Raw genomic sequence first — 25029 nt, 5'->3', positions numbered from 1 at the left:
GCCGCGCCATTTCCAACGCCATCCAAACTCCTCACAAGATTACGATGTCCGACGACGTCAGCGCATATAACTATGAGAGGATGCTTATAGTTCTCACTAATTTAAATCATAAATATGAGCGGCTCTTTGGAACACACTGGTTTTTTTTTCCAGAATGTAGTGTTTTGTTTCAGCGTAGGTATAGTGTGGTAGTCTGCATTATTGACTTATGTTATTATTTCTGGGGAAGGTTCCATATTCCTAGTTTACAATTGGCGTGGTTGGTTCAAATGGCTCTGAGCACTATGGGACTTAACATCTATGGTCATCAGTCCCCTAGAACTTAGAACTACTTAAACCTAACTAACCTAAGGACATCACACAACACCCAACCATCACGAGGCAGAGAAAATCTCTGACCCCGCCGGCAAACGAACCCGGGAACCCGGGCGTGGGAAGCGAGAACGCTACCGCACGACCACGAGATGCGGGCACAATTGGCGTGATCGAGTATCATAAACATGCAGTAGAATTTAGTGACATGAAATTTTCTTTCGTCGAAAAAATCATAAGTAGATCTAAATTTAATAACAACCAGCTTCCTGTAAAAGGTCATCAGCATAGTATTCTATTTCAAAGTCATTATTTTATATTATTTGACTACTCAAAGAAATTGCCTTATTTATTTTTCATTGTGTGTTATTTGGTCGGCGAGCAGTATTTCAGCATTGTTTCAACTACTGATATTTCATTATGACTTTCTTTCGTTTGAAAGTATCAGGTTCTAATCTGAGTAATTAATTTTAAACTAAATTTGTGAAGATAACTGTTAGTGCACTTGTACGTCTCACTGTACGTGTCTAGTGTTCAAGATCTTTTCGATGTTACTGTAATTACAGTTTTATCTTATTAAGAATTTCTGTCAAGATATTTGAGCAAAGTGATTGACACATTTTAAAGTCAATATGCCAACCTGCAGTTTGCTGAGGGTGTAATTAAGGCCTTAGGTGACTGTGTTATTTTGTGACCTTTTTGGAGACCATAACTTGATGCCACTCACTAAGTTATCATGAACGCGAACGAGAATGTTTATTGCATAGTTTTCGGTGACCAAGTGTTGCCCTTTGTCCAAAAACTTCATGGTGCGTATGCTATGGACACTCCCATATACCAGTATGAGCAATAGATAAATTGCAGTACCGTGTCAATATTGAACCAGAGACGAAAACGTTGTTGTAATACGCCACTGGACAATCATAATTTGAAGGACAGGAAATAGCTGACGCAATAGTCACATCAGAAGAAAGACGGCAATAAAATTGACGAAAAGCATTGCTATAAAAGAATTGTGGCACAGGGATGAGGAAATTGTTGAACACTGTGCATAACTTCACAAAAATGTTGTCATTTGCGGTTTTTGAACAGTTAAGACTACGACTGATGTAGTTCTTCGATTTTTTCCTGAGAAAGGGTCATGTGGCCACCAACCCGAAACCGGGAGTAAATAGGCGTCTTGGCAGCGGCTGAAATTCGGTAGCCTTGCACCAAGCAAACCGAAACTGGTTTCGTTTCTCGTAACTTATACGGCCAGAGTGCACTTTGAAGAAAAGTAAATTCTTCTTAGTGTCAACCTTACGAAAAGAATGATTATCAAAATATAGTGCGACGGTAATCGAGTAGACTAGGAGAACATCGACTTATTAGGTCTGAATTACTAAAGAAAGAAAACACTATGTATCCGTTCAACGTACTTGCCCACAAAAGTATGTAGCTGGAGGTCGGTGACTGACGGGGAGTACTTCTCACTGCTGGGTGCGGGCTATGACAGATGCTGCATAGCTGAGCGAGCGGTATTTGTGGCCGCTCGACCTGGCTCTTTTATGAGAGGACATTAGCTTTTATCACTTAAACATTGCGGCACCAGGCCCCGAAACTGCGTAATCCATGTCACCACTGTGACGGTCTGCCACCAGTGCTATGCTCTGTCGACGATGTTACAGTCCCGGAACGTCTGTCACGTGGCAGCGTAGCTCTTTTCAGTGCCACAGTGAAACTTTCACCACGTCAGGTCAGCTCCTTTACAGCCTCTGGTAGAGGAATAAGGCGACAGCCTTCTTGTCTCTTAGCCGCAGGTTACGGACACCAATTTCGGAAATAGTGGAGCAACGATGTGGAGGTAGTGTCCGTACCCTAAACACTGACTAACATTAGCTGTAAATTTTTGCGTATTTCGCGAGATATACATTGTTTATCATCATTAATAGTGGTCATCATACAAAACGGGAAAAATACCTGCGAATGTTATTGTACGTATTACCATACGTGACTGTCATGTCTAGGCACGCCTGAAGCTGAAATGGTTCAAATGGCTCTGAGCACTATGGGACTTAACATATATGACCATCTGTCCCCTAGAACTTAGAACTACTTAAAGCTAACTAACCTAAGGACATCACACAACACCCAGTACGCCTGAAGCCATAGCCAAAATTCGAACCTACTCAAAGATTATTCAACGTACAGTACTGGTCTAGTATTCGTAAGAGGAAAGAGAGATTCTGTTAAGTATAACGGAGAAGTATAAAGGTTCCAGAAGATAGGATTATCATAGGAAAAGTGAAAATTGCCTGTTGCTTTATTGTCCATACGGAACATAACAGGAAAAAACATTTTTCTTGTGTCAGGTACATTCATAATGAAACAGAACTGAGAAGATAAACATATTGTCACTTGATAAACACAGACAGGAAACAAACCCTTGCGAAAGAATCCACTGGAGACACCGCATTTTCTTTTCATTGTCATCTTGAAAAAATACACCGTTTATAAACCAACTGTCCCTTCTCGTAACTGGAAACAATTTTGAATGCGGTTAGGCATATTCCCTAGCAAACTGATGAGATGATAACGTGGGATATGCTCCCATTTCGTCACTGCTGTCTCTATGGCTCCCTGTAAGGTCACTGGTGGGACGGGACAACTGCAAACCGTTCGTAATAGCAATGCCCATGCATCCTCAGTGCAGATGATATTTGGAGAATATGGAATGCTTTAAATCTCAATGATTCTATGTACGACTATGAAGGTGTTCTCAAGACTATGATGGTGTAAGCGTGGGTTGTCGCCCATCAGCGTGAACGCAGATACACACGTTTACCATCTAGAGAAAGGATGTTGTCCCTATAGTGCACACCAGTCATCCTCCCACGTCGGAGCACAGGAGAGTCCTGCGGTCGTTCATGATTCCACTCCAAAACATGAATGAACCGTCTAGATAATGGAGGCAGTTTGCGATACAGAGTAGGGCGTAAACGTTGTCTTCGTTGCCTTCTCATGCGAATATTACTATTGGCAGCGTGAAGGCTGATACGGGTGTCAGCAGAAAAGAGTGAACTAGTCCACAAAAAGTGATTTCTAGCGCCTGCGACACGAATCCCTCTACGAATCCGTTTTGGAGCAGGAGCCTTGGGGGGGGGGGGGGGGGGGGGGGGGCTTACAGTAACCCTTGCTCATGTGTTGACACCTGCATTCCTGCAGCTGTTTAGAAATGCTACCGTAAACGTGTGGCATTATGCTGAGTATTTCTGCTTGCAGCTTTAGGCAGATATCGGCCTTGCACTAAAGTTGCTTTTCTTCCGCGGCCACTTCCTTGATGACCCTTGACTGTTCCTTCCGCTATAAACTTGTTCCCGATTTAGAGACATCAGTTTGGCTCTTAGCAATATTCACTGCGACGTCCACCAGTTTGATGCACTGCTCCATTAGCCCGTCTATACAGAGCGTCTACTGTAAGTTCTTCCTGTCCGAGCGCTTCAGTCCAGGACCGCGCCGCTGTTACGGTCGCCGGTTCGAATCGTGCCTCGGACATGGATGCGTGTGCAGTCCTTAGGTTAGTTAGGTTTAAGCAGCTGTGGGTCTAGGGGACTGATGACCTCATATGCTAAGTCCCAGAGTGCTCAGAGCCATCTTCTTGTCCGAACCATCCTGAGCAACACAACTCTCGCAAGCAAACACAGTATAAATACTGCAATGTTTAATGCTGACTGAGACCTGAATCATGAATGTTTCTTCATTCAACTGGTAGTTGTGTTTGCACACACAACGTCGCTTTTACAGTATTCTACGGAAGCCGGTTCATAGATAATGGGCCCTGATGGGAACACATCTACGACTGTTCATCCCCTGAGCTTCCGGTGTTTAGTTTTATTACGTATCCATCAAAGTTACACCTTAATGATACAAATCTGGAGAATGAAAACTAAGCCCGCAGCTAGAAGTCATAATGGCAAACACGCTATAGGGTGCCTGTGAATGTTTTCAGCGTTCGTGTTCTGCGCGCTGCTGGAGTTCACCATCGTCAACTACATGTGGCGCAAGTCGTCAGACCCGCTGCTGGCGGCCGTCGGGATGTCTGCGGACGCCGTGACGACCAATGGCAAGGCGGCCGCTGCTGGGGCTGGGGCTGCGGCGACGGCGACCACGCCCCCCGAGGCAGCCGCCGGCGCTGGCGCCGACGCCGCTGTCGTGAGGACGCCCACGCAGGCCGCGGTCAGTGGCCCCTCTCTCCTGCGCGTTGTTCTCTTGTGATGATGATGATGAGTAACACTTTTCAGTTAACTCTACGTCACAAATAATCCTCTTTATAGTGAACATGCAGGTGGGCTGGAAGTGAGTATATACTTAGCAGATATCGGCAACCTTACTGACACCAGACTTTCAGTGTTAAAGAATGCATGTAATATAACATAAAAAATGCTAATTATTGTCACCAGTGTCCCAAAGATGCTTATATGTATTTTGAAACCGGGGAGCGAAGGAGAGAACAAACAATTCTCAATAGATCAAGGCGATTACCACCACACACAGTGAGTTGACTGAAGACATGGGATACGACTTAATACCGTGTCGAACCTACTTTTACTCAGCGCAGTCCAGTAGCTAGACGTGTCATGCAGTCAGCAGGTTTTTGAAAGCTCCCCACAGAAATATTGATGCGTGCTGCCCTGTAGCCGTGCATAATAGCCAAAATGTTACCAATGCAGGTATTTGCGCACAAACTGACCTCTCGATTAAATCTCATCGATTCTCGGTTGAGTTCATGTCGGGAGATGTGCACGGTGAAATCAGTCGCTCAAATTGTCTAGGATGACATTCAATCACGTCTCGAACAGTTGTGGCACGGTGACATAGCGCATTGTCATCCATAAGAGTTCCATCCTTGTTTCACTGCAAATGGTCTCCAAGCAGCCGAACATAACCATTTCCCGTCAGTGATCGAGTCAGTTAGACCAGTGGACCCATTTCCATGTAAACACAGCAGACAACTTAAACTGGAAGGAACACATACAAAATGTTGTAGGGGAAGGCTAACCAAAGACTGCGTTTTAATGGCAGGACACTTGGAAAATGTAACATATCTACTGAGGAGACCGCCTACATTACGCTTTTCCGTCCTCTTTTAGAATACTGGTGCACAGTGTGGGATCCTTACCTGACAGGACTGATGGAGTACAAAGAAAAAATTCAAAGAAGGGCAACATGTTTTGTATTATCGCGAAATATGAGAGAGAGTATCACTGAAATGATTCAGGATTTTGTCTGGACGTCATTACAAGAAAGGCGTTTTCCATTGAGACAGAATCTTCTCACTAAATTCTAATCACCAACTTTATCCTCTGAATGCGAAAATATTTTGTTGACACCCACTTACATAGGGATAAATGATGACTACGATAAAATAAGGGAAATCAGCTCGTACGGAAAGGTATACGTGTTCGTTCTTTCTGTGTGCTGTACGAGACTGGACTATTAGAGCATTGTGAAGGTGGTTCGATGAACCCCCTTTTTTTTGTTTTGGTTTTAGGGCGCAAAACTTCTATGGTCATTAGCGCCCGGTCCGTGACTTAGGAACCAGTAAAAAACCGAAATTGAAAACCAGCAGCAATGGGAACGAAAGTCATAAAATTGGAGATATTAAAAGCAGAAAGAAGGCTTCAAAATCCACTACAGAAAGAGGCTGGTTGTCCCAAAAAAAAAGCTTCAAATGACTGACGTCATTTCACTGGCACTAATAAACTTGAGAACGCGGTCGGCTGAGCGCGTGCCATCTGCTAAAATCGACGATATATCCGGCGATAGCTGGAGACGGGAGCGTAACGGATTAAAATAGGGGGACTCAATTAAAACGTGTCTTACCGTCCACAGCTGAGACCAGTGGGGACAGAATGGGGGAGGATCGCCGCTTAAAAGATGTTGATGGCTAAAAAGACAGTGCCCTATTCGGAGTCTAGTTAAAATTACCTCCTCCCGACGACGCGTTCGGGAGGAAGAGGTCCAAGCACAAGGAAGAGCTGTTATGTCCCGCAATTTATTATGGCTAAGTGTCGACCAATGCGTGTGCCATAAATGAATAACACGTCGACATAGAACGCTCCGTAGATCGGCGAAGGGAAGCGATTGAATAGCTGGCCGAGGAAGAGAGACTGCAGCCTTGGCTGCAATATCGGCCGCCTCATTTCCACAGATACCAACGTGTCCCGGGAGCCAGAGGAACGCCACCGAGACGCCCCCCAGGTGGAGCAAGCGCAGACAGTCCTGAATCCGGTGGACCAGAGGGTGCACAGGATAAAGAGCTTGGAGACTGAGGAGAGAGCTGAGAGAATCTGCGCAGATAACGAACTGTATCCGCTGATGGCGGCGGATGTAGTGGAGAGCCTGGAGACCAGCGTAAAGCTCCGCATTATAAACTGAACACTGGTCGGGAAGCCGAAAGTGATTTGGGGTGTCGCCAACAATATAAGCACTCCCTACACCTAACGATGTTTTCGAGCCGTCGGTGTAAATAAATGTGGCGTCCGTCATTTGTGCACATAGACCAGCAAATGCCCGACGATAAACAAGTGAAGGGGTACCATCCTTGGGAAATCGACAAAGGTCACGGAGCAGGCAGATCCGGGGATGGAGCCAAGGCGGTGCTGTACCCCAAGTTGTCAAGAAGGTTATAGGAAAGCGGAAGGAAAGAGAATGTAGCAGTTGACGGAAGCGGACTCCCGGTGGTAGTAGGGAGGTGGGGCGGCCTGCGTACCCTACATCAAAGGAGGCGTCGAAAAAAATGTCATGGGCTGGATTAGCGAGCATGGAAGACAGATGGCTAGCATAACGACTCAGAAGGACTGCTCGCCGATTGGACAGCGGAGGTTCAGCAGTCTCAGCATAAAGGCTTTCCACAGGGCTGGTGTAAAAAGCTCCAGGCACTAAACGTAATCCACGGTGGTGGATAGAGTCGAGACACCGAAGAATAGACGGCCGAGCAGAGGAGTAGACTATGCTTCCATAGTCCAATTTCGAGCGCACTAAGGCCCGATAGAGGCGGAGAAGGACCACTCGGTCCGCTCCCCAGGAGGTACCATTCAGGACACGGAGGGTGTTGAGGGATCGCAGTCAGCGAGCCGAAAGATAGGAAACGTGGGAGGACCAGCACAGTTTTCTGTCAAACATAAGACCCAAGAATTTAGCGACGTTGGAAAACGGAAGGTTGACAGGACCTAGATGTAAGGAGGGCGGAAGAAACTCCTTACGTCGCCAAAAATTAACACAATCGGTCTTACTGGGAGAAAAACGGAAGCCGGTCCGATGCTCCAAGAGTGGAGGCGATCGAGACATCCTTGAAGACGTCGTTCAAAAAGGCTGGTCCGTTGAGAGCTGTAGTAGATCGCAAAATCTTCCACAAAGAGGGAGCCCGAGACATCAGGAAGGAGACAAATCCATAATTGGATTGATGGCAATGGCAAACAGTACAACACTCAGCACGGAGCCCTGGGGTACCCCGTTTTCTTGGGAGAAAGTACGGGAGAGAGTAGTGTTCACCCGCACCCTAAATGTGCGCTCTGCCATAAATTCGCGAAGAAAAAGGGGCAGCCGACCTCGAAAGCCCCAAGAGAACAGTGTGCGGAGGATGCCTGTCCTCCAACAGGTATCGTATGCTCTCTCCAGATCAAAAAATATTGCTACTGTTTGGCGTTTCCGGAGAAAATTGTTCACGATATAAGTGGAGAGAGCAACAAGATGGTCAACTGCAGAACGATGCTTTCGGAATCCGCATTGGGCAGGTGTTAAAAGACTGAGGGATTCCTGCCACCAAGCTAAACGGTAATTCACCATACGCTCAAAAACCTTACAGACACTACTCATGAGAGAAATGGGGCGATAGCTAGAGGGGAGATGTTTGTCCTTTCCAGGTTTCGGAACAGGAACGACGATAGCTTCCCGCCATCGTCTGGGAAAAGTACTGTCTGTCCAAATTCGATTATAAAGGCGAAGGAGGTAACGCAGACTATGGGTTGATAAATGCAGCAACATTTGGACGTGGATACCATCTGGTCCTGGGGCGGAGGAGCGAGAAGAAGAGGGTGCATGTTGAACTTCCCGCAAGGAGAAAACAGTATTGTAGCTTTCGCGATTTTGAGAGGAGAAAGCAAGAGGTCGCACTTCCGCTGCACGTTTCTTCGTGAGAAACGGTGGCGGGTAATTTGAAGAGCTCGAAATCTCAGCAAAGTGCTGACCCAATGAGTTAGAAATTGCGACGGGGTCCACTAATGTATCATGCGCGACAGTGAGCCCAGATACCGGGGAGAAACTAGGCGCGCCTGAGAACCGTCGAAGCTGACTCCAAACTTCCGAGGAGGGAGTGAAGGTGTTAAATGAGCTAATAAAGAATTTCCAGCTTGCCTTCTTGCTATCGCGGATGACACGACGGCATCGCGCTCGGAACTACTTATCGCGGATACAGTTGGCCAAAGTAGAATGGTGGCGGAAAACGCGGAGAGCACGTCGCCGCTCACGTATTGCATCACGGCATGCCTCGTTCCACCAAGGAACTGGGGGGCGCCGGGGCAATTCGGAGGTGCGTGGTATTGAATGTTCCGCAGCTGTAAGAATAACGTCGGTAATATGTGTGACCTCATCGTCGACGCTGGGAAAGTGACGGTCATCGAATGTCGCAAGAGACGAAAAAAGTGTCCAATCGGCTTGGGCAAACTTCCAGCGTCGCGGGCGCATGTAGGGCAGTTGAGGCTGCAGTCTAAGGACACATGGAAAGTGGTCACTCGAGTGTGTATCATCAAGGGCGAACCATTCGAAGCGCCGAGCTAGCGGAACAGTACCGACCGCAAGGTCCAAATGAGATAAATTTGTCGTGGAGGCTGACAAAAATGTAGGGACCCCAGTGTTGAGGCAAACTATACCTGCTTGGTGGAAGACGTCTAGCAATAGTGAGCCACGTGGACAAGGATGTGGAGATCCCCAAAGCGGATGGTGGGCATTGAAGTCCCCAACCAGCAAATATGGGGGTGGAAGCTGACCAAGGAGATGAAGGAGATCAGCTCGTGCCATTGGTGTGTACGATGGAATGTAGACAGTACAAAGAGAGAACGTGTATCCGGAAAGGGAAAGACGGACGGTGACAGCTTGGAAGGAAGTGTTTAAATGGATTGGGTGATAATGGAGAGTTTCATGGAGAAGAATCATGAGTCCTCCATGTGCTGGAGTGCCTTCAACAGAGGGGAGATCGTATCGGACGGACTGAAAATGAGGGAGAACAAAGCGGTCATGGGGACACAGCTTTGTTTCCTGAAGACAGAAGATGACCGGCGAGTAGGATCGTAAGAGGATCGACAATTCATCCCGATTGGCTCGAATACCGCGGATATTCCAGTGGATAATGGACATAGGGTGAACAGAAAATGGAGGAATGTGACCAAGGTCGCTGTCAACTCAACGACTGCTCTGAGCTTGCGACCGACAGCATGGAATGGCATTCAGCCGAAGGCAGAAGATCCTGATCCATAGGTTGGTCAGGAGCAGGTCCTGCCACCAGCGATCGGCCGGTTGATCGGCCGCCAGCAGTGCGCCTCGGCGACACAGAAGACGGCCGAGGGCGATTTCCGCCAGGTGGTGCTGTAGATGGGACACGCCTTGGCGGAGAGGGAGAGGAACTGGGTTTCTTTGTAGCCTTCTTGGAAGTATGATGTTTAGAGGAAGGAGGAACCGATGGTTGGGAAGTTGCCGTACGTAAAAACTCTTCACGAGTATGCTCTTTTTTCGAAGTCTTGGTGTCTGACTTTTGGGCTCGAGATTTAGCAGAACCAGACGAAGGGTGAGCCAGTGAGTGGGCAGGCGAAAGTGGTGAGGTTGAACGGGCGATCTTTGCGCTGGCCGATCTGACGACCGTGGCACTAAAAGTGAGGTCGCAAGTCTGCGTGGCCGCCTCCTTTGTTGGCCGAGGAGAAGCAAGGACAGTGCTGTATTTTCCTTTCTGAGGCACGGTGGGCTGTCGACTGGCGAATAATTTTCGAGCAGCAAAGGTCGACACCTTTTCCTTTCCTCTAATTTCCTGGATGAGCTTTTCGTCCTTAAGAACGGGACAATCTCGAGAGGAAGCAGAGTGGTCACCCATGCAGTTGATGCAGCGAGGGGATGGAGGTGGACAAGCACCCTCATGGGCATCCTTGCCACACGTAACACATTTGGCCGGATTGGAACAGGACTGGCTGGTGTGATTGAACCGCTGACACCCATAGCAACGCGTAGGGTTTGGGACGTAAGGGCGAACGGAAATTATCTCATAGACTGCTTTGATTTTCGATGGGAGTTGAACTTTGTCAAATGTCAAGAAGACAGTGCGGGTTGGAATGATGTTCGTGTCAACCCTTTTCATAACCCTGTGAACAGCCGTTACGCCCTGGTCAAACAGATAGTGCTGAATTTCTTCGTCAGACAAGCCATCGAGGGAGCGTGTATAAACGACTCCACGCAAGGAATTTGAAGTACGGTGCGGTTCCACCCAGACAGGGAAGGTGTGTAGTAGTGAGGTACGCAGCAATTTTTGTGCCTGAAGGGCACTGACTTTTTCTAACAACAGGGTGCCATTCCGCAATCGGGTAATCACCCCTCCCTGGGCCTGGCCGTTAACAGGTGGTACGTACGTGTCCTACCTGTCTACCCGGGGCGGGGAATTACGCGTTACCCCGTCACCGGCTACGCATGGAAGTGCGTGGGTCGGCCTTCAGACACGCACAGGGACGAAGAAAGGGAAAGGAAGGAAGAGGGGGGGTCTCAAATGCAGCAGCGGAGAAAAGCGTAAAGGGAGGGATGAGGTAAGGAAAAGAGAAGGACAAAGGAAGGATGAAGACATACAAGCAAGGAAGGCGAAGAATGCGGTACATTTACAAGCGTCCGTCTCCGGACGTAGGCACAAACCAAACTCCCAGAGGGGGAGAAAGGGAAGGAAAGAGCCAGAGGTGAGGGGGGGGGGGCGAAGATGGGGGATGGGGAAGGATGCGGAAAGGGAAGGTATGCAGCCCGGAAAGGAAGGAGGGCCACATTAGCTCGGGGTCCCGTGCTCGCTATGCACGTATCCAAAAAAGAGTTGTGGATCCCCCGGGGGGGGATGAACCCTCTGCCAGCCACTTAACTGTGATTTACAGAGTATCCATGTAGATGTAGCTGGAGCCACCATCAGCTTGCACAGTGGGGTCTGTGACATACATACACTCCCGCCAGCCCTTTACAACTGAAATCGTGTTTTCCAGTCGTCTAGGGTTTAACTGGTGTAGTTACGGGTCAGGGAGAGGAGCTGCAGACGACGTCGTTCTGTTAGCAAAAGCACTCACTTCCGCCGTCTGCTGTCACAGACCATTAACGCCTGATCTCGCCCCACTGTCATAAAAAATACTGAGCTATGCGTGGCTCGTGTTACCGCCATCATCTATTTTACACCCTGTTTTTAACGTACTTCTACCTCACTAATTTAATTAAAATTACTACTATCACTCAGTCGATCCTTCGCCTGACCTTGAGCGGCGTTAGCTGCGCGTATCTATATGTATCCCCTCTGGTGATATATTTGCTCTACTGCTTTTATTTCCCAGTTGTCTGTCAGAGGCAGTTCAGTTCCCACAGCGAGTTCGGGCCGCCAGTTCGGGTCGGCCAGTCAGTTAGAACGCGTCTGGAGTGGAGTCCGGACCTGACAGTCGGGAGTTGCAATGCGCCACTAGTGCAGTCGGGTTGCAGCAGTGAGTTCTGCGTCGACATGGCTCGCCCGACCATTGCCGCCACGCATCACTTGAGCCGGGCCGCGGTCTTGGTGGATCGTCGGTAAGCCGTCCTACAGGACTAGGCGTGTTGGCTCGCCAATCGCTCATGAGTCGGCTGTGTGTGTGTGTGTGTGTGTGTGTGTGTGTGTGTGTGTGTGTGTGTGTGTGTGTGGAGCTGTCCGATCGCTACGAGTTTCGTGGTTCACCGACCCAGGACGTCGAAGTTGAGTAATGGTTTCAACTACCCAAGCCACGTCTATTCATGTTGTGATGGTTGGCTTCGGTGGTTTGCTGTTGTGGAGGTTTTCCGGTGAGCAACACCGACTGGTTCTACTGCTGAGACTCAGCCACCATGCCGTTCAATTAACTATTAGGGTCGACTATGGTTTGAGTGCACCAGTGGAATTTTCTGTCTTGCGGCCGTCAGTGTTCTGGTCACCTGCCCAGGGCACTGATGTAAATTATAGGCAGCGTCCTTTCCTCACCTGTTGTCGCTGTCCAACATAGTTTGTAATTTTGACAGCTAATACATACTCTATTGAGGATTATCAAGTTTATAACATTGGCGGTTTGAGTTCTCACGTACTGATTGATGGGAAACAAATCGTTGTTTCGCTCAGTCAGTGGTGGTTAGACACTGGACTCGCATTCGTGAGGACGACAGTTCAATCCCACGTCCAGCCATCCTGATTTAGGTTTTCTGTGATTTCCCTAAATCGCTCCAGGCAAATGCTGGGATGGTTCCTTTCAAAGGGCACAGCCGACTTCCTTCCCCGTCCTTCGCTAAACCGATGAGGCCGATGACCTTGCTGTCTGGTCTCCTTCCCCGAAACAACCCAACCCCTCAGTTAGTGGCTGTCCCCTGGTTAGTTCCAGTGGATCAAGTATAGTTGGGCTCACCACCTGTCTCACCTAAGAGAACGATGGGAAACCGACCTCCCTGGAGGCCATCTGAGTGCCACCGGTATTTAATTATCTGTTGTCAGATATTTTAAATTTTAGGCTTATGGTTATTTGTTTTTCTTAAAATTTTGCAAAATTAATATTTTAATTTATCTTTCAAGCAAAATACTGCGGCCTTCTTCCTTTAAAGTTTATGTAATATATTTTAAAATTCTGAAGTTTAATTGTGCCCTTCAGTCATTTGTATTGCACCTTGCATATGTTGTTTTTTGAATTATTGTATTGCTATCTTAATTGGATTTTAATCTTGTTAAGGTTTCTTTTTAAAGGCCTTCAGACGTGAAAGGTTGCATTCAGTAAAGATTCGGCTATATGCCGTTTTGGTTGTAAAGGTTATTAAATTACAGTAAATGACAATTAGGAGCATAAGCTGACCTCAACCCATGGCTATTTCCATAATCCTATTACCTGTTCTGCCCAGCGGGTTTAGCGGGTGTCTCAGTGATAGCACCGCATAGTGGCAAATCTCAGCAGTAGATCCACAAAGTGTTGCTCACCGGGAAATCTACATCTACGTCTACATCTACATTGATACTCCGCAAGCCACCCAACGGTGTGTGGCGGAGGGCACTTTACGTGCCACTGTCATTACCTCCCTTTCCTGTTCCAGTCGCGTATGGTTCGCGGGAAGAACGACTGTCTGAAAGCCTCCGTGCGCGCTCTTATCTCTCTAATTTTACATTCGTGATCTCCTCGGGAGGTATAAGTAGGGGGAAGCAATATATTCGATACCTCATCCAGAAACGCACCCTCTCGAAACCTGGCGAGCAAGCTACACCGCGATGCAGAGCGCCTCTCTTGCAGAGTCTGCCACTTGAGTTTATTAAACATCTCCGTAACGCTATCACGGTTACCAAATAACCCTGTGACGAAACGCGCCGCTCTTCTTTGGATCTTCTCTATCTCCTCCGTCAACCCGATCTGGTACGGATCCCACACTGATGAGCAATACTCAAGTATAGGTCGAACGCGTGTTTTGTAAGCTACCTCCTTTGTTGATGGACTACATTTTCTAAGCACTCTCCCAATGAATCTCAACCTGGTACCTGCCTTACCAACAATTAATTTTATATGATCATTCCACTTCAAATCGTTCCGCACGCATACTCCCAGATATTTTACAGAAGTAACTGCTACCAGTGTTTGTTCCGCTATCATATAATCATACAATAAAGGATCCTTCTTTCTATGTATTCGCAATACATTACATTTGTCTATGTTAGGGGTCAGTTGCCACTCCCTGCACCAAGTGCCTATCCGCTGCAGATCTTCCTGCATTTCGCTACAATTTTCTAATGCTGCAACTTCTCTGTATACTACAGCATCATCCGCGAAAAGCCGCATGGAGCTTCCGACACTATCTACTAAGTCATTTATATATATTGTGAAAGGCAATGGTCCCATAACACTCCCCTGTGGCACGCCAGAGGTTACTTTAACGTCTGTAGACGTCTCTCCTTTGATAACAACATGCTGTGTTCTGTTTGCTAAAAACTCTTCAATCCAGCCACACAGCTGGTCTGATATTCCGTAGGCTCTTACTTTGTTTATCAGGCGACAGTGCGGAACTGTATCGAAAGCCTTCCGGAAGTCAAGAAAAATAGCATCCACCTGGGAGCCTGTATCTAATATTTTCTGGGTCTCATGAACAAATAAGGCGAGTTGGGTCTCACACGATCGCTATTTCCGGAATCCATGTTGATTCCTACATAGTAGATTCTGGGTTTCAAAAACGACATGATACTCGGGCAAAAAACGTGTTCTAAAATTCTACAACAGATCGACGTCAGAGATATAGGTCTATAGTTTTGCGCATCTGCTCGACGACCCTTCTTGATGACTGGGACTATCTGTGAACTTTTCCAATCATTTGGAACCCTCCGTTCCTCTAGAGACTTGCGGTACACGGCTGTTAGAAGGGGAGCAAGTTCTTTCGCGTACTCTGTGTAGAATCGAATTGGTATCCGGTCAGGTCCAGTGGACTTTCCTCTATTGAGTGATTCCAGTTGCTTTCCTATTCCTTGGACACTTATTTCGATGTCAGCCATATTTTCGTTTGTGCGAGGATTTAGAGAAGGAACTGCAGTGCGGTCTTCCTCTGTGAAAGAGCTTTGGAAAAAGGTGTTTAGTATTTCAGCTTTACGCGTGTCATCCTCTGTTTCAATGCCATCATCATCCCGTAGTGTCTGGATATGTTGTTTCGAGCCACTTACTGATTTAACGTAAGACCAGAACTTCCTAGGATTTTCTGTCAAGTCGGTACATAGAATTTTACTTTCGAATTCACTGAACGCTTCACGCATAGCCCTCCTTACGCTAACTTTGACATCGTTTAGCTTCTTTTTGTCTGAGAAGTTTTGGCTGCGTTTAAACTTGGAGTGGAGCTCTCTTTGCTTTCGCAGTAGTTTCCTAACTTTGTTGTTGTACCACGGTGGGTTTTTCCCGTCCCTCACAGTTTTACTCGGCACGTACCTGTCTAAAACGCATTTTACGATTGCCTTGAACTTTTTCCATAAACACTCAACATTGTCAGTGTCGGAACAGAAATTTTCGTTTTGATTTGTTAGGTAGTCTGAAATCTGCCTTCTATTACTCTCGCTAAACAGATAAACCTTCCTCCCTTTTTTTTATATTCCTATTAACTTCCATATTCAGGGATGCTGCAACGGCCTTATGATCACTGATTCCCTGTTCTGTACATTATTATTATTATTATTAAGCATTACAATCCATGAAGGCTTTTTGCTGCAGAATGGACAATGTTGAACCACTTTGCTCTGTCTTTACAAGTAATTTGCCACTGTCTGTCATGTCCTAGTTTTCTGAGATCGTCTTGAATATTGTCCAAGTATCTCATGCGTGGGCGTCCAAGAGGTCGTCTTCCGGTGGGAATCTCTTCAGTCACTTTCTTGATGGTCCTGTTTGGTGGTGCTCTGATGACATGCCCTGTTCTGTACATACAGAGTCGAAAAGTTCGGGTCTGTTTGTTATCAGTAGGTCCAAGATGTTATCTCCACGAGTCGGTTCTCTGTTTAATTGCTCGAGGTAATTTTCGGATAGTGCACTCAGTATAATGTCACTCGATGCTCTGTCCCTACCACCCGTCCTAAACATCTGAGTGTCCCAGTCTATATCTGGTAAATTGAAATCTCCACCTAAGACTATATCATGCTGAGAAGATTTTTTTGAAATGTATTCCAAATTTTCTCTCAGTTGTTCTGCCACTAATGCTGCTGAGTCGGGAGGTCGGTAAAAGGAGCCAATTATTAACCTAGTTCGGTTGTTTAGTGTAACCTCCACCCATAACAATTCACAGGAACTATCCACTTCCACTTCACTACAGGATAAACTACTACTAACAGCGACGAACACTCCACCACCGGCTGCATGCAATCAATCCTTTCTAAACACCGTCTGTACCTTTGTAAAAATTTCGGCAGAATTTATCTCTGGCTCAAGCCAGCTTTCTGTACCTATAACGATTTCAGCTTCGGTGCTTTCTATCAGCGCTTGAAGTTCCGGTACTTTACCAACGCAGCTTCTACAGTTGACAATTACAATACCGATTGCTGCTTGGTCCCCGCATGTCCTGATTTTGCCCCGCACGCGTTGAGGCTGTTGCCCTTTCTGTACTTGCCCAAGGCCATCTAACCTAAAAAACCGCCCAGCCCACGCCACACAACCCCTGCTACCCGTGTAGCCGCATGTTGCGTGTAGTGGACTCCTGACCTATCCAGCGGAACCCGAAACCCCACCACCCTATGGCGCAAGTCGAGGAATCTGCAGCCCACACGGTCGCAGAACCGTCTCAGCCTCTGATTCAGACCCTCTACTCGGCTCTGTACCAAAGGTCCGCAGTCAGTCCTGTCGACGATGCTGCAGATGGTGAGCTCTGCTTTCATCCCGCTAGCGAGACTGACAGTCTTCACCAAATCAGATAGCCGCCGGAAGCCAGAGAGGATTTCCTCCGATCCATAGCAACACGCATCATTGGTGCCGACATGAGCGACCACCTGCAGATGGGTGCACCCTGTACCCTTCATGGCATCCGGAAGGACCCTTTCCACATCTGGAATGACTCCCCCCGGTATGCACACGGAGTGCACATTGGTTTTCTTCCCCTCTCTTGCTGCCATTTCCCTAAGGGGCCCCATTACGCGCCTGACGTTGGAGCTCCCAACTACCAGTAAGCCCACCCTCTGCAACTGCCCGGATCTTGCAGACTGAGGGGCAAGCAAATCTCCCCAACAGCAAACCACCTAAGCGAACCACCCCAACGTGAATGGACGAGGCTTGGGTAGTTGAAAGCAGACTTCCTGGGTCGGTGAACCATGAAGCTCGTAGCGATCGGACAGCTCCACACACACACACACACACACACACACACACACACACACACACACACACACACACCGACACTGCACAGGGGCTGCCAGCGGCCCGAGCCGACTGCACCGCTTGGAGATAACTTTCCCCGTCCGCAACAACCGACCAACCGACTACTGGACCGTCCCCGACTGCTCCTCCGTTGCGACTGCACTGCCAGTGCGTCCCCGACTCACTTCCAGACACACACACACACACACACACACACACACACACACACACACACAGCCGACTCAAGAACGATTGGCGTCCGGTAGGACGACCGACCGACGCTCCACCAAGACCGCGACCCGGCTCATGTGATGCGTGGCGGCAATGGCCGGCCGAGCCATGTCGACCCAGACCTTACTGCCGCTCCAACGCGACTGCACTAGTGCCGCGTTGCAACTCCCTGAGTGACCGGTCCGCACTGCGCTCCAGACGCGTTCTAACTGACTGGTCGACCCGAACTGGCGGCCAGAAGTCGCTATCCGAACTGAACTGCCTCTGACAGACAACCGGGAAGTAATAGCAGTAGAGCAAAGATATCACCAGAGGGTGTACATATCGATACGCGCTGCTAACGCCGCTCATGGTCAGACAAAGCAGCAACTGAGGGACAATAGTACATTAAATTAACGTAGTGAGCCGGCCGGTGTGGCCGTGCGGTTCTAGGCGCTTCAGTCTGTGACAGCTACGGTCGCAGGTTCGAATCCTGCCTCGGGCATGGATGTGTGTGACGTCCCTAGGTTAGTTAGGTTTAAGTAGTTCTAAGTTCTAGGGGACTGATGACCACAGATGTTAAGTCCCATAGTGCTCAGAGCCATTTGAACCATTTTTTAACGTAGTGAGGTGGAAGTACGTTAAAAACAGGGTGTAAAAATAGATGATGGTGGGAGCATGAGTCACGCATGACTCAGATAGGTTCGCCATATGTTCCACATCGATTTCTGCGTTTATTTCAGGCAGTGTTACTTGATTTTTATCACTGAGAACTTCACACAAATGCAGCTCCTCTCCGCCACTGCCTGAAGTTTCGTATTCTCGGTGCACGTCTGACAATATGACTCTCATAATATAGAATTCCGTAACCATTTCTCAGCTGTAATGTTCCATGTGTCTATCTCCAACTACCATTTCGCGTCCAAAGTCTGTTAGTTTGCGTCGTGCGGCCATACTAAAGTCGGAAATTTTTTCACGTAAATAACCTGAGTATAAATGGCATTTCGTCAATGCACAACTATTTTATACCTTGTGTACACGATACTACCGCTATCTGTACACGTGCATATTGCTGTTCCATGACTTGTCACTTGAGTGTATGGTGGTCATGTTTATCTTTCTTGACCTATGGAGGATTTGGGAACTAGTTAGGGCTAGGTCGCACCACATCGGCGGTTTGCTGTATTGAGTTACCATGGTCGTCTTCTGATAATATCATATTCAGTTAAATATGTTGTTGTTGTTGTTGTTGTTGTTGTCGTTTTCAGTCCAAAGACTGGTTTGATGAAGCTCTCCAGTCTACTCTATCCTGTGCAAATCTCTCTCCATCTCCGAATAGCTACACACACACACACACACACACACACACATTTCCCTCCATTTGTAGTACCGTGATATCGCATAATGTGTTGTATCAACCATACCCATCTTTTGATCACGTTGTACCCCAAATTTGTCTCCCAAATTACGTTCAGTATCTCCTTATTAGTTACGGGATCTACCTCTATGATTTTCCACGCTCTTCTGTGGCACCACATGTAGAAAGCTTCTGTTTGCCTAAACTCTTCGTTGCTCATGTTTCACTTCCATACTTGGCTACACCCCAGACAAAAACCTTCAGGAAACACTTTCTAACATTTATATCTCTATTCGACGTTAAACTTTTCTTCTTCAGAGACGTTTTCCTTATCATTACAAATCTACACTTTACATCCACTATTTCGACCATCATCAGTTATTTTGTTCCCCAAATAGCAAAACTGATCTACTACTTTAAGTGTCCCATTTCCTATTCTTATTCCCATAGCATCGCCTGATTTAATCCGACTACATTACATTATCTTTATTTTTCTACGCCGGCCGTAGCGGCCGTGCTGTTCTAGGCGCTAGAGTCTGGAGCCGAGCGTCCGCTACGGTCGCAGGTTCGAATCCTGCCTCGAGCATGGGTGTGTGTGATGTCCTTAGGTTAGTTAGGTTTAATTATTTCCAAGTGCTAGGCGACTGATAACCTCAGGAGTCAAGTCGAATGCTGCTGAGAACCATTTGAACCACTTTTTACTTTTCTTGATGTTCGTCTTATATCCTCCTTTCAGGACACTGTGCATTCCGTTCAGCTGCTCTTCCAATTTCTTCGCTGTATCTGACAATTACAATGTCATCGTCAAACGCACAAGTTTTTGTTTCTTCTCCATTAACTTTAATTCCTACAACAAATATTTCTTTGGTTTCCTTTACTACTTGTTCCTGTACAGATTGAATAACATTGCAGGTAGGCTACAACGTTGTCTCACTCCTTTCTTAACCACTGCTTCCTTTTCATCCCCCATGACTCTTGTAACTAGCGTCTGGTTTCTGTACAAATTATAAACAGCCCTTTGCTCCCTGTATTCTACCTCTACTATCTTCAGAATTTTTTTTTTAAAAAAAAAGGCTCTGAGCACTATGGGACTCAACATCTTAGGTCATCAGTCCCCTAGATCTTAGAACTACTTAAACCTAACCAACCTAAGGATATCACACATACCCATGCCCGAGGCAGGATTCGAACCTGCGACCGTAGCAGTCCCGCGGTTCCGGACTGCAGCGCCAGACCCGCACGGCCACCGCGGCCGGCATCAGAATTTCAAAGAGTATATTCCACTCACTATTGCCAAAAGTCTACAATTACTATAAACGGAGGTTTTCGGTTCTGTAACCTATATTCCAAGATACATACGTCTTAGGTTGAGTATTCGCCTCGCGTGTTCCTACATTTCCCCGGAATCCAAACTGATGTTCCCCGAGGTCAGGTTCTACCAGTTTTTTCAGTATTCTGTAAAGGATTCGTATTAGTAATTTGCAACCATCACTTATCAAACTGATGGTTCGATAATTTTCACACCTGTCAGCAACTGCTTTCTTGCGATTGTAATTATTAAGTTCTTCTTGTAGTGCGAGGGTATTTTGTCTGTTTCCTACATCTAGTACGCCAGATGGAAGAGTTTTTTCAAGGCTGGCTCTCCCAAGGCTATCAATAGCGCGGACAGTAGTCATATTACAGTTCCTGTCAATATGAGACTAAACGTTTGTATATGCTTCCACCTGCTTGTCTTACACCATTTATATATATTCTCTTGTAGTCAGTTAAACCCAACAGGGGCTGTGTTATCTACGGATTTCTTCTGGGTCTTGTCTTTTTTACCTAATTTATCCTCTGCTGCCTTTAATACTTCGTCTCTCAAATCTGTCCATTCGTCTTCTGCTATGTTCCTTTCCACTGTTCTAGTCAACCGTTGCCTAATGTTCCCTCAGAAACTTACAGTAACCTCTCGTACTTTCAACTGATTCCGGTCCCATCTCCTTAACTTCCTAACTTGTTCAAATTTCTTCATTTTTAATCTGCTGTTCATAATCAAAGTTTGGTAAGAATGCGCAGCTTGCCCCTGAAAATGTCTTGCAATTTAAGATCTGGTACCTAAATCTGTGTCTTACCATTAGATGGCCAAACTCAAACTAAGCTATCTGCAGGTCCCTTCCGCATAAACAATCTACATTCTTGATTCTTGAAAGAAGTGCCAGCGATTACTTTTGTTATAGTCTCTGCAAAATTCTAAAAGGCAGCTTCTTTCATTTCTTTCACTGAGTTAATATTCAGCTGAACTGTAAAATTATTACTGGTTCACCAAAGGTTATTAATCAGAATTAATACATAAAATGTGAAGTGGAAGTAGGTGCCAAGGAAAAAGTGGTGAAATTAAACGCAATTTTCAGTAACACTCTATTCACATTTGGTGCAAGACTTTACGATATTTAAAAAAGAAAATCCTACAATCGTTCAACGAATAAGTCAATTTACGATAGGAAAGGACTTTAAAATTATTAAATAATTATAAAAAATTTCACGCCAGTAAAAGGCAATTACAGGCAATCAATTTAAAGTATACAACGCTACGCTGTATAATATTTCAAGCACTGCTAAATTACAGGTGAATTTCACTCCATTAATAAATAAATACAATTTGAATATATGACTTCACTTTTGGGCAGACAAATTTTCCATTTGGTTACAACAGCCGTAGCTACGGCCACCCATAACAGCCTCACTCAGGCTCATTAAATGGTGCAGAATCAAATTTGTCTGCAACATATAAAGACAATGCTGTTTACAAATGTTCTCAAAATAGAAAAACCAAAGCGCATGAGTCATGCACACGAGGGGGGGGGGGGGGGCACTCACAGTTAATAACATTAACATTTCCAAAATATATAAAAATACAAACATTACAAATTTCTGCCAGTTAAATTACGGCAAACACACACGCTTGCAAGGTAGGAATTGCGAAATTTTACAACATTCTCCTTTCAAGGCAACAATTTCTATCCGTAATGAAATGGCAAACTTTTGCATGGCAGGAAAACACACTAATAATCAACTACCTGTATAAAACACATAAGAACGTTGCCAAAAAGCCTTAAAAGGTATTGGAAAAAAGCAACAGTTTTTGCTGACTAGAAACAACATAAAAAAATCCACTACGGCGTACATTAACAACTTTGCTTGATTATAGTTAAATATACGTAAACAAAAATTTACGTAAGTTACAGCTTCCAGATGAGCACGCGTTCGTTATGCAATTCACTAGTTCTTACCACTAGGTAGAAGGAATTTTTCTTCTTTCTTAGAGTACATTTTTCACGTGAGTCTAGTAATACTAGTTATGGCAGACGAGAGAACGGATCAGGTCTTAGTGCCTTGCATTTGAAACAGTACAGCTACTGTTGCCTTATACCTTTGCAATCATGGCAGAGGCTAACAGTGAATAACCCGTAGGTAAGCTGGCAGGGGAAAGAAGCAATTCGAACCACAGATTATCTCTGACTCTCCCCCTCCCTTCCCACCACTTCGTCCTCAAAAAAAGGGACAAACGGACCACCCTTCCTAATATTACCACCTTCCCGCGGGTGGGCAGACGAGAATGAATGGCGGGAAACCCCCCAAAATATACGGCTAGTATAATTAACAAGAATACGTAAACCGAATTCAATTAAACTCCATAAAATCTGTTAACAATCAATACTCAACTTCTGGTGCGTTACGACTCCCAGGACCGATCCAACGCAGCACCTCCTAATGGTCTGCCGAGCCGAACGATACTTGTCGTTTCAACGGGCGCAGGAAGGCGCGCCGTTTTTCAGAACCTCGTCGCCGGTCGACAGCATACGGCCGAACTGCAAATTAGGCCCCTTGCGGGTCCACGCTCAGGAAGATTCCTATCGCGACGAGCAGTTAACACCCTATACCATGAAGCCGATGCTCGCGTCGCTAACGCTGATGCCGCGGTCTGCATGCTGTCCCTCTAGCACCGGCAGAGAAGTCGCTTCTTGATGCCCCGACTACCAACTCTCTAAGACAGCCCATACAGCCACTTCTTAAACCCACGCGAACAGCCCACTTTTCCCCTTCCCCGCTAGAGGGAGACACCGAAGCCTTCAATTGCGACAACGGTGCCACCGCCAGAAAACGGAGGACGACTGCTTCAAACTACGCGCCGCGGCGCGCTTTTCAAAACTAACTTTACTACGGCTCATCGGCTAGTTGTTTTCCTTCTCCTCCTTTTCCAAATATCGAATTACATTCCCATATCACAATTAAATTTTCGTGTCCTTTAATTATCTGAATAATCTCTTTTATCTCATCATACATTTCTTCTTCACCGGCGGAGCTAGTTGTCACACAAAGTTGCACTAGTGTGATAGGTGTGGGACCTGTGTCAGCCTTGGTTACGATAATGAGTTCACTATGCTGCTCACAGTAGCTTACTCGCATTCCGATTTTCATTTTCATTATAAAACCCACTCCTGCATTATCCCTATGTGACATCGTATTTGTATCTCTGTATTCACATGACCAGAAATGCTGTTCCTCCTGCTACCGAACCTCACTAATTCCCAATGTATCTAACTTCAAAATATCCATTTTCCTCTTCATATTTTCTAACCTACTTGCCCGATTAAGTGACATAACATTCCACTCTACGATCGGAAATATCCCATTTATTGTTTTCCTGATGACGATATCCACCTGATTAGTCCCCGAGCGGAGATCCGGACGATGAACTATTTGAACTCCGGAATATTTTACATTCCACGCAACGATCGGAAATATCCCATTTATTGTTTTCCAGACGACGATATCCACCTGATTAGCCCCGAGCGGAGATCCGGACGATGAACTATTTGAACTCCGGAATATTTTACCCAAGGGGAAGCCATCATCATTTAGATAAACAACTGAGCTGCACGCCCTCGGAAAAATTTACGGCTGTGGCTTCCCCTTGCTTTCCGTCATCCGCAGTACCAGTACAGCAAGGCCGTTTTGATTGATGTAACAAGGCTTCATTTAGTCAACCACACAGACTGTTGTCCCTGTAACTTCTAAAAATCTCCTGGCCTCTTCAGGAGCAGCAAGTTTCTCTGGCGTCTTAAAAGATACCCCTCAGCTGTTGTTGCATCTATGGTACGGCTATCTGTATCGCTGAGGCACGCAACCGAGGGCCTTATCCGTGGTTCATCACTGATCTACAAAAGACTTGATATTTATTTACAAAATCACAATGGTTAATGTCAGTATCACAATTCTACTAAAGATAAACATGAACAGTAGGGAATTCGAAAATCAAGAATCCGGAAGGGTTTATAAGATGATGGATGTCAAAATTTGTGTGGACAGACGAAGTACGGAGTAGTGAGGTACGAGAAGAAATGAGATAGAAACGAAGTCCCTAGAAAATATTTAATAATACAAGTTGGAGGCTGTCGGTTTATTGTAAATCATCCAGAAATAGTCAACCTGCAATCAAAAGCAGCAATAAATGACAAATCTGTGCACATTGACGGATATTAGAGCCTGCAAGATAACTGCTGATTTACTTTATTTTATTTTTTTTCTTTTCTACGACACAGTCACAAGAGCATTTCACAATTTCGTAATTCGTTTCAAGCACCTTCTGTTTATATCCAAAGATTCAACCCGATTCAAAACTGAAGGCACAAAGTCTGTAGATGAGTCAGCCATCATGTTACGGCACTTTATTTGTGCAGGTCCTTTTTCATCACGTAAGTTATTCAATTCAAACTTACCGGTTCCGGGCATTGTCATCTGTTACAAATAGAAAAACAGTGGTGTAACCAAGTAAGTTCAGTTAACCGTAGCGAAATCTACAACAAGCCAAGTGATGGGTAAGAAAAATAAAAATTATTTACATGATTAACAGCTGTCGATACCTGCCACACATACCATAAAAATATTCTAACGTAGGTATGAACATCAAAACCTATGTATATAGGTACATAGTAAGTGCTGTTGATAGACTGAATACAGCCAATATTTTCACAAATAACTAAGTCCACCAGAGGACACTAATGACAG

The 25029-nt window shown here is 46.0% G+C and overlaps 1 protein-coding gene across 1 annotated transcript in view; it reads left to right on the top strand.

Annotated features, from left to right (window-relative positions):
* The window catches only part of LOC124788906 (glycine receptor subunit alpha-3-like), a 723618-nt gene that overhangs the window by 684596 nt on the left and 13993 nt on the right, over nucleotides 1–25029 (top strand). Inside the window, exon 10 of the mRNA XM_047256189.1 lies at nucleotides 4301–4434. Within this exon, the coding sequence (XP_047112145.1) occupies nucleotides 4301–4434 (134 nt within the window). The remainder of the gene's footprint in view (nucleotides 1–4300; nucleotides 4435–25029) is intronic.

The sequence above is a fragment of the Schistocerca piceifrons genome, chromosome 3 (genome assembly GCF_021461385.2).
Source record: "Schistocerca piceifrons isolate TAMUIC-IGC-003096 chromosome 3, iqSchPice1.1, whole genome shotgun sequence".
NCBI classification, from domain to species: domain Eukaryota; kingdom Metazoa; phylum Arthropoda; class Insecta; order Orthoptera; family Acrididae; genus Schistocerca; species Schistocerca piceifrons.
The sequence above is the reverse complement of the archived record's forward strand: the minus strand, read 5'-3'. Positions and strand labels throughout refer to the sequence as shown.